This window comes from Lissotriton vulgaris, unplaced genomic scaffold (assembly GCF_964263255.1).
Source record: "Lissotriton vulgaris unplaced genomic scaffold, aLisVul1.2 SCAFFOLD_1477, whole genome shotgun sequence".
NCBI lineage: Eukaryota > Metazoa > Chordata > Amphibia > Caudata > Salamandridae > Lissotriton > Lissotriton vulgaris.
This window is the reverse complement of record NW_028244498.1, coordinates 224,520-236,044: the sequence shown is the minus strand read 5'-3', so window position 1 is coordinate 236,044 and position 11,525 is coordinate 224,520. Positions and strand designations below refer to the sequence as shown.

Here is an 11,525-nt window from a genome sequence, read left to right as displayed (position 1 = left end):
ACTCTGTTACATACTGGGCTGTTCATTTTGGAGCACGATCAAAGCTGATTTCCACAAGAATGATTATTGTCTATAGAGGCACAGTGAGCTAAAAAGATAGACTAGATTTCTATCTAGAGTAATAACCAGTGGCTGGAATTTATTCATGTTAATTTTTTGACATTTCCTCTGAGACATAGTGTACACTTTGAGGCTTATAGATTTCGATATTACAAGTGTTCTTGTATCCCTCCAATAGGAGATTCCTGAACACATAATAAGACGAAGAGTAATGAAGCAAATATGACAGTATTGGAAAGCTATCTGAAACTCAAGAAGAACCAGAAATGATGCCAAACAGTAATTCGAAATAGAACAACTTAGTAGGAGACAGAGACTCTCGTACACGAACAGACAAATCTTGGAAGAATATCAAGTGCAATCCGGCTGCTTCAAGAGGCTGAGGACATCCGTGCTGCCGGACTCTAAAAATTGAATTAAATTAAAATCACAAAAATTAAACTGGCAGAACACAATCATTATTAAAATCTGATAGATACCACCCTTTATCTTAGATAATTATCAGGTAGTTACAACAATGCTAGCCTCTCTAACATGATAATATAAAGGCTGGGATGTTAGACCATCATAAACACTGTTTGGCTGGCCCCTACAATCTGTACATTATTCTAGAACATAAAGACTTGGTAATGAGTTTTTTTCTGCGTGTGTGTATTTTATACATACTGTGCAGGAAATAGACTATTTAGATAAGCTGTCAGATTGCAGTTCTACTCAAAAGTTATTAACGCAGGTTGAAGACACAGCTCCTTATAGGAAGACCATGCATATATTATCAGTCAGGCAAGAATTCCAGTAACTACTCAACATTATTATTAAGAACAGACAGACTGCAAATACTACACATATCTAGTGACTATTAAAATATAGTAAGTGGTTAAGGAACCACAATGGTCGGTCAGCAAACACATTAATATGATTTATGCCAAAATATAGCCAATACTTGGACTCTAAACCCCAAAATAAAACACACACAATGGAGGACAAGCTCCAGATTCTCTTCAGTGCTACACCACGCACAGAGGAAAACCCATGAGGGCACAGTTAATGTAGCAATAGTGTTCATCAGCAATTCACAACTAAGAGTTCATTAAGAAAGAGAAAAAACAACATAAAGGTTCTATGTTTATGAGAATTTTTGTCATTCATCATTCCTACACGGACACCAGTAACAACTCAACAGAAAACCTATTTTAGTGTTATGAATGTAAGATGACCTTTAATGAGTCATCAACTCTGTGGAGCAAATATCGCACACATAAAGCAGAAAGCACAGACACAAGTTATGAAAATGGAAAGAGCTTTAGTCACACAGCAGACCTAAAGATCCATCAACCAGCACACACAGGGGAAAAACCATACACATGCAGTGAATGTGATGAGGGGTTTGCTTATGCATCAGTGCTAACCATCCATCTGCGACGGCACACAGGAGAAAGGCCATACACTTGCCAAGAATGTGGAAAGAGCTTTAGGTATTCCTCAAATCTAAAGACACACCACCTCACACACACAGGGGAAAAACCATACACATGCAGTGAATGTGATAAAGGGTTTGCTCAAGCATCAGAGCTAACCATCCATCTGCGACAGCACACAGGAGAAAAGCCATACACTTGCCAAGAATGTAGAAAGAGCTTTAGTAATTCCTCACATCTAAAGAGACACCACCTCACACATACAAGGGAAAAACCACACACATGCAGTGAATGTGGAAAGAGCTTTACTGAAGCATCACACCTAACAATCCATCTGCAAAGGCATACAGGAGAAAAACCATACACTTGTAGTGAATGCGGAAGGCGCTTTAGCAGCTTTACGATTCTAAAAAACCACCAGACAACACACACAGGAGAAAAACCATACCCATGCAGTGAATGTGGAAAGAGGTTTACTATACCATCACTCTTAGCAGACCATGTGCGATTGCATACAGGAGAAAAACCATACACTTGCAGTGAATGTGGAAAGAGCTTTCGTACATCGCCAAATCTAAAGAGCCACCAGCTAACACACACCGGGGAAAAACCATACAGATGCAGTGAATGTGGAAAGAGTTTTACTAAAGCATCACATGTAAGGCGGCACCGGCGAATGCACACAGGGGAAAAACCTCACATTTGCAGTGACTGTGGAAAGAGCTTTAGTAGATCTACACTTCTAAAGACCCACCAACTAACACACACTGGAGAAAAACCATACACATGCAGTGAATGTGGAAAGGGCTTCACTGGGGCAACAAACCTAGCAGTCCATCTACGATGGCATACAGGGGAAAAACCATACACATGCAGTGAATGTAGAAAGAGCTTTAATACAAAATCAGACCTAAATATTCATCTGCGACGGCATACAGGAGAAAAACCTTTCACTTGCAGCGAATGTGGAAAGTGCTTTTCTGCAGCAAAAACTTTAAAGATCCACCAGCGAATACACACAGGAGAAAAGCCTTACACTTGCAGTGAATGTGGAAAGAGCTTTAATACAACATCAGAACTAAATATTCATCTGCGACGGCATACAGGAGAAAAACCTTACACTTGCAGCGAATGTGGAAAGTGCTTTACTGCAGCAAAAGTTTTAAAGTTCCACCAGCGAATACACACAGGAGAAAAGCCTTACACTTGCAGTGAATGTGGAAAGAACTTTAGTAGATCCTCACATCTAAAGAGCCACCAGTTAACACACACAAAGGAAAAACCATACACATGCAGGGAATGTGGAATGAGCTTTACACGTTTACCAACTATGAAGGTCCATCAGCGCATGCACACAGGAAAAACCACACACATGGAGTAAATCTGGAAATTTCTTCACTTGAGCATCAATCCTGACCATACATCTGCAAAGGTATGTAGCAGAGAAACCATGCACTTGCAGTGATTGCGAATGTGGAAAGAATTTTGTAAATCCATGTATCCAAAGAGCCACCATCTAACATGTAGAGGAAATAAATATACAAATGCAAAGGATGTGGAAAGATATTTACACACGCCTCAGACCTAACCATCCAGCTGTGATGGCCTACAGAAGAAAAAGCAAAGAAATACAGTGAATGTCGAAAGTAGATCCATACATCTTAAGAGTCAGCAGCTAACATAGAAATTGAAAAAACGCACACGCAGTGGATGTGGAAAGAGCTTTACTCAAGCATAAGTCCTAACCATCTATCTGTGAAGACATCCAGAAGAATACCCATACAAATGCTTTGGAGGTGGAATGGGCTTTGCTAGCTCAACATACCTAAAACGCCACCAGCAATCACACACATGAAAAACAACATAAAATATGTAGGATATTTCAGTTATTCATAAAATATAAGACACCTCCTGCAAACCCACAGATGTAGTTAGTGAGGGAAGAACTTGCATGATTTATTATGCCTAGTGGTCAATTGGTGAACACACAAAGTGTAAATAACATTCTGTTGTAATGGGTGTGGGAAAAGCTTCCATGGTTTTTCCATCTATATATGCATCTGCAAGTTTACACACAGAAATCTCATACAGAAGCATCGGATAGGGTGTGTTTCAGTCTTTCATTAAATTATAAGTTGCTGTCAGCAACGCATCTAAGAACATAATTTTGGCTACAGTAAATGTGGGAGGGTTTCATTTACTTTTCAGCATTCAAAGTTATAAGGTTTTTGAAGAAACTATGTCTAGACCTTTCCGATGTCAGGTGAGGTTCAATATTGTGCTTTCTAGCTTTGGAAAAACTCAATATGTTGAAACTACCCTCCGCTGTAGAAGGTGTCTTACATGCTGTAAGGAGAGATAGCTCTTTGATCTTGTAACTCATTGTATTGGTAACCTTTGACATTGTTGACCATGGGGCAAATTTTTTCTATTCCATTCATGTACATGGGGATAGTGGAGGCCTTATTGAATTATGTAAACATTATGTTCCAAGTATATTTCAGTGTATAACCTTTGTTATTTTTGTAGGATAATAATAGGTAACCCTGTTGTATGGTCCTACATTTCCATCATGGTGTTCTGATCCTTTCATAAACCACAAGGCTAAAGGTGGTGTGGTTTGTAAATATCACCAGATCCTTTGGATGGCAATGTAGGGTCATGTCATAAAAGTGAGCCAGTTTGTATTTTTTATTTTACATGATTATTTTGTGGCAGTTGGGTTAAAAATGTATTGTTTTTCAAATGGGAATGTTTACTAAAAACTGTAAGTGAAGTCTGCATAAGAGTGAGATTGTTAAGGCTGTTCTCCTGATTCTATAATTAAAATGAGAACGGCCAGGTATGAGTTTTTATCATTGGAATATTACATCAACAAAATGCAATAGTAAAGCTCTGCAGGCTGGTTTGAGGCTGTCCACTTGCTGGTTTGAGGCTGTCCACTTGCTGATGAAACCCATAGTTCATAGATACCCATGAAATGCCTCCAGAACCCCATGGGGTCAGTATAAGATCATATTACACGATAACCTGCTACGTGTTTGTCTTCTATTATAGTGTGATGTCATTTCATTGCTTGGATCTGGGAATGGTGTATGATTGTAAATAGAAGAGTACAATGTGTTGAGGATAGGATACACCTATCTCTTTTATGTATATTTTTCTTTTTTTTAGGAATAAGGATGTGTAGGGTGATCAGATGTCACCATTTGGCAAGAACTTGTCAAGTCTTAGACTTTCTTTTAACAATCATTTTCTACAGTCTGTCAGTTTCTATGGAAAATGAAACATTATTATAATACCTACAATGCACCAATAAATGAATGACCTTTCGAGCAGCATCCACTTGCCATTGACTCATCTGACCATCCTCATGGTGTCCCACTAAGTATATTTAATAAAAAATAAGGGTTCTGAATGCATTTAAAAACATTTTTTTTTTAGCTGTTAGTAATCTTGTCACATCTGTAAACAACAATATAGATTAGAAAATGTTTCTCTTGTGCACAGATGACACTTTGGTATAGATATTGTCGTCTATGTGCTTTATTCTGCAATACTGTTAAAATGATTTTATGTTAATACATTTTGTCTTATTAAACAGAAATTTTTAACTTTCATGGCACTCTGACTGTAGAGCACACTCGGGCACCAGAATGCTCTCGGGCACATAAATGCATTTCTTTTGTTTCTAATAAACTCCAGGAGAAGCAGTGTGCACTTCCTAGGTTCAATAGATTGAACTGTAACAAACCCACATGGGAATGAGGAAGTAAATGAAACTTCTTCTAAGAAAAGCAGAATATGTTATGGAAAGATGTAGATAAGTTATACCACTTGCTAAGCACTCTTTTTTCTTTGAAAAATGCTAAACTAAATATGGAAGTGTGCATCATGCACCCCATGTACTTCCATGCTGACTTTATACATTGATTGTATGTGCCAAATGAAGGTCCAGTATTGAGATCTTGCTAACTCTGCTATACTGGAGAGTTGGACTTTGTGTGGAAGGTGACTCTGTGGAAGCCCAAAATAATGTACAAATACCTTTTGTTTCATTGTATTTATTTGATTAAGTAGGCTATGCTTTACAGCAAATATTTCATGGTGATTTTGTTTCTGAAAAATGGCTTTTGAAACTAATGCTAAATGTTAAGTCCTTTTCATGTAAATAATTAAAACAGTATGTATATTGATGCACAGAAAGTAATATGGTGTGTATGTTGGATGGGGAAATGTATTTTGAGTAGGGATATCTTAACTCAGTCATCCATCAGCAAAGATAATAAGTAGCAGACTGTATTCAGCAGCTTTGCATTGAATGATGTGTCATGTTGTGGATTAGTTATTGGCCAATTTATTTACCTTTAACGAAAGCACAAGGGGTTACATTTGTGCAGAGGGTGGTGCCAGAGAACTGCTGCCACCGGTGGCCACTCTGCACTAACCACCTGCAGACCGAGTTTAAAATTCACCTCCATCCTACAGCTAACAGGCTAAAAAAAAATCAAACAAAAGCATACCGAAACAGTGTGTCGTCTGCTTATTCTGGAGAGCAGTAAATCTGCTGCCTGGATAGGCATGTGGGCCTGGGCCACTGCTGCCCCAGTGTGACTGGTGTGTGCTGAGGCCAGAGAGGGTACTTAGCGTGACCACCTTGCTGGCCATTTGAAGGTGGGAGATTAAAGGCATGGGAACACAGCTACAAAAAGCCAACGAGGGAGAACTATGTTATCACTGGGACCTATTCTGTCCAAGTCATTGAGAGCCCCAATTCATGCTGCATATCACAAAACAAGATTCTGAAGTCAGCCGATTCGTATCTGTTTGCACCTTGCAAGTGCTGAGTATATGTACCTACTTTGCCTGGCAGAGTAACAGCTCATTGTTGGGCCTGTGTCCTCACCGCTCAGGCTAGGGTAGGAGGTCCAGCTGGGGGCCACAGGGGTTATTATATGCCTAGGCAAAAGCAAGATCAAACTATTGAACTACTGTTGCTGCACTCTTGGGTTTTGTGTTTCCCATCAATAGCAATTAAGAGCCTCAAATCCTGGCTATTAGTGGATCAGTTAATTCTGACCCATTTGTAAACCCCTGATTATAAACTGGTTGGAAGTACGAGCTAAAAGCTATTTATTGTATCCTTCAATTATCAGTTGTATTAAATACCTCAAGCTTTGTTAAATTTTGGCATGTCAAACCTGCCAAAATTTAACAGTGGAAATATATATGTTATTTACTGTACCATGTGAATTCTGGTGTATTACAGCATGTAAGATGGGACCCCCTCAAACAGGTTAAGTCTTGGCCACGGAACAGAGGGGAAGACAAACACAATACTATGAGAAGGTAATTCCAACAATGGCCTTAATTTTTAGAGAATGGTATACATCCTTTTACTTAAAGTCAGGTGACAGAAATATAATCAACATAATTTATTTTATTTCTTATTTTATTCTCATTTTATATATTTCCTTGTTATTCAATATAAAACATGTTATCACAAATGCACTTTTTATAAATATTTTTTCTCAAAAGACATGATTTTTAACAATTAAATATAAGTGTCACAAAATAGTTATAATTACACATGGCTCAAAATATGAAAAGAAACACCACCTGATATCATACACACAAACTCAAAATCCTCACACCCTCACATCCAAACTTCATTCATACCACACCAGTAAAGGAATAAGGAAGAACTGAGTCTAAGTTGGCAAGATCGAAGCGCCAATATTAGGGTCTTAAGTAACGATCTGAGATCCCTGCACCAGGTCGACGCACGTTTCGGCGGCTCTAGGCCACCTTCCTCAGGACCTTCTTCTTACAGATTCCTTCAAGATAACAGGGGACCTAAAACATGTGTATAGAGAAAAATATTTCTGTCACTAAAAAAATCTAGGGAGAAAAACGATTTTTTTCTTTTTAATAGATATACATCGTTTAGATTAATTTAACGGCTCTTCACATGACCACAAGTTATATGAGAGAAATACAAGATTTCATATTAAATGACATAGAGATGAATATATTCCATGAAATACCCAGGGGTTCACTTAACACACAGACATTTATTAAACAAACAAAGAGAAATACACAAAAACTTGTACTCTTGCAAAACAAGTTTCTTCTATACATACTACACTAATCAAATTAAATCTAGATATACCAGGAGTGATGTCAATCTACTTACGTTAAAAACAATTATTTCTTGATTCCTATTTCTTGAGTCCTATTCTCATCAAGGATAGACGATTTGGAGAGACAGGGTATATATAGGGCACCTGTATAACAGACATAAGTGTCCTTATACTGCTTGTTTGTAAAAAGCTTTGCATATGATGACTTATTCCTCGAGAAAGTAATGGGAGACAATCTTACCAATTATTGGTACCACGTAGTTAAATCTGAAAAATGGAACAGTTTTCTCTAGTGGTCTGCATGCGATCTTCTATATATTTGGCTCGCTAAAACGTGGTGGTGTTTCTTTTCATATTTTGAGCCATGTGTATTTATAACTATTTTGTGACACTTATATGTAATTGTTAAAAATCATGTCTCTTGAGAAAAAATATTCATAAAAAGTGCATTTGTGATAACATGTTTTATATTGAATAACAAGGAAATATATATAATTAGAACAAAATAAGAAATAAAATAAATTATGTTGATTATATTTCTGTTACATGACTTTAAGTAAAAGAATGTATACCATTCTCTAAAAATTAAGGCCATTGTTGGAACTACCTTCTCATAGAATTCTGGTGTATTAAACACCAAAGGTGCAGGTTAATTAAACACCAAAACGCACAGGCTATTCTCAACAAACTCTTAATAGGTGCTATTTATTGCGCCCAATAAATAGAAATCCCCTGGTATCATTATTTACCAGGTGTGATAAATAGCACCCACACTCATAATCAGGGCCTCAGAACACAGACCTGCACATTCACCATCATAATGGGGTGGCTCTACATGATCACAAATGAGCACCATCTTACTTGAAAATTGCAACCAGAATCTGAGGAACTGGGAGTCCTAGCACTCACAAACCCACTACTCACAGGAAAACGAGTACCACACCCCATGCAGATGGGAGATAGCAGATTCTCATTTAATCAGATGCTGACGCCAGTGGATCTTCTGAAACCAAACATGGGTAAACCAGATCAGTGCAAATCCAAAGCAAATGGGTGTGATGAAACAAGAAAACACAGATATATCCCTGTACACAGCCGGTAGCAAAGCTCTTCCACTGGACCTGAAAACTGGCCGTCCATCATGGATAGGGAAAAATGACTCATTGACTGTCCATTCTTTCCTTTACATGGTCCACATGCACAAACCGGGAGAGAGAATTGATATGGAGGAACAAGAGAAAACTGACTGTGAGGACAAAGTGGCGGCACATGATACCCAACTAACCAAACGTATTAACTGACTGAAATCAAAACTAAAGACAAAGATTTGGAAGTCCGCTCAAGAATAAATAACCTCTGGCACTGAGCATCCCCAAGACCAATGAAACACATAGCGTAAAACAGCACTGTAATACAAGCTGAATCCAGGGGCATGGCCAAGCCGGCGACCAAGATGGCCACTTGGCTGTGAAACTCTGGAGAATTTGTCCCGCTAAACGAATGCCTGCCGGCACTGCTGAGTGCTCTCTGGTTCCGCATAACACTTGATTCCAATGTTCTGAGTGCATGGCATCTTGATTATATGATATAATGCCTCTTGAGATCGCCTATCGGCTCCCTGCCAGCAGTGGCTGCCTGACTCGGCACTTGGAGGCCCCGTGGAGACCAGCACTACGGCTATGATTTCAATAGTGCAGCAGGCACATTCGCACAGGGACCAAAAGCTCTAGGCACCCCACTAAACACATTTTATTGATATATTTACAACTAAACAGGCAGTCACAAGTTCCGTTATCCCCCAGGCACTAGGTTCATGATTTAAATGGTGCAGCAGGTGCAGTGGCAACAGGCTCCAAAATTGTGAAACTCTTTTTCTTACACTAAGGCTGTTTTAATGTTTACTGATATTTATCTTACCCTGGCTGCACGCATTTAAAACGTGCTTGTTTAACTCTGCGTTATTGGGTGGAACTTTTAACCAATATTGTCCAACTAATAAAATAAAAATTCTGTCATGTGGTGGTGCATTATGTAGCATAAAACCGAATTAAGCAATTGCAGTGCTTAACATGAGCACGCACCGTAGTGCTCTGTAGGCATGTTTTAACCTCCTTTAACCTTTGGGACAGTTTCTGTATCAAATTACAGCGCCAGACAACTACCGCTGAGTTCTTGGATTGCAAGCACAATCATGTGTCTGTTCTAAAAGTATTCCTTGAGTTTTGTGATTGCAGCCTGTTCTTTCGACTGGTCACGAAGGGAGGCTGTGTAGTTTCTAGAGCAGTGAATTTGAAAATTCCAGTTGCTGGGCATTTGTTTGGTGACGGTATAGGATTTATGCTGCTCTTCTATTTTCAGAAGATATCTATTATTTTGGGATAATAAAAAACAGTTTTTTCTCCTTTGGTGTCCGTTCTCTACTTTTTTTAACACCGATCATTTACCTTAGTAAGCAAGAAGGTGGTAAGACTGGCTTTTTTTGGGACAGACCTTTACAGTGCAAATTATATTGTCCTAGCACCAAAAACATGTTATATCATTTGCTGTATTTTCCGTCAATTGAGCGATACTCTTTAAACGTAAGTAGGAGTTATTGTCTAATAGCGAGAATTATGCCATTCATTTTTCCGTGGAGGAAAAATGCATACATAATATTGGCATACTTTTAACGCTTAGTATTTTATCTTAATAATTACAAAAAAAAATTCTTGATCGTTACGAACTCTGGCGTTTCGAACTGCTTCTGACTACCTTGCCATTTCTTGTTAATCCGGGCGCATTACTTAAGAAGTCAGATCCACTTTGGACCATTTACTGACTGTGATGACACAATCGATTTCTACTACCATTCTTTCTGTACTTGTGAATAAGTTGAATATCACTTTAAGATTGTCTTTTTCCTTACTACTTGAGTGACTTGAGTGACTTTCATCGTATAATTAGGTCCATGTACAATAGCAGAATCCACTTAAATCCTCTACATTTCGGCTTGAGCCCTGAAGAAGTCTCGACAGAGACAAAACGCGTTGGCTAAAAATTTCTGATGATTTGGATTTTAACAGACGTGAAAGCTTATAAATAAAGAAAAATGTTTCTACTCTAAGCCGATTAGGGACCTGCTCTTTCAAATCTTTTCTTTTTTGGACATTTGTTGCTGTGATAATCATCAAACGTTATAATTTTGATGGGTGCTAATTCCAATGTGCTTCATGTTCTGATTCGTTTTTTCGAAGTAGGAGGTAAATAGGAGTGTACTTCCTGGTTGAGCACCATCACCATACTAAATCGGTCATTTGTAATAGGTGCATTTTGTGTTTGCCTCAACCCCTGTTCTGTTTTTTCTTATTACTAAAAAGGGTTTGAGATCTTAAAAGTAATTTAAAGAGCCTCCTGTATTGTCATTGTTATGTAATATAAGGAACATCAATAGAACAATCGAAAATCAGTCTTTGTCTAATTTAGCTCGTTTTATGCATGGCATTTTAGCTTAATACATGCTAAAAAGGGTTAGATTTGTCCAAAGTAATTTAAACAATCTCCTGTATTTTCGGTGTTCTAGATTATAAAGAACACCACTGCACATTCTTAAAACAGGCAAAGTGCAGTTATCCGGCAGCATTAGGGTTATGATTTTAATGGTGCAGCAGGTGCAGTGCCACCGGGGCTGATTGTTACAAATTCCTTGAAACATACAAACTTCAAAAATATAGAACAATTGAAAATGTCACAGTGTACTGTTTAAATAAAGAAAAGTTGTAAACCATAAGTACCACAATGACAATGCAAGTTTATGTTCATGTTTTATTTTTTTTTTGCAATAATAACAAATTGTGCAGTGCAAAATAAAAAAACTTTATAAGAGAAATCTGTAATAAATAAATAAAAGTTCCTCACCTCAATAAAA

General features: G+C 38.0%; 1 protein-coding gene across 1 annotated transcript; it reads left to right on the top strand.

Annotated features, from left to right (window-relative positions):
* The first annotated feature begins 309 nt into the window (after nt 1–309).
* On the top strand, nt 310–5,077 carry LOC147667211 (uncharacterized). Its single transcript, XM_086948846.1, has one exon. It carries the CDS (start codon nt 1,273–1,275, stop codon nt 2,857–2,859), a length of 1,587 nt encoding a protein of 528 aa, XP_086804972.1. The 5' UTR covers nt 310–1,272; the 3' UTR covers nt 2,860–5,077.
* The last annotated feature ends 6,448 nt before the right edge of the window (nt 5,078–11,525 follow it).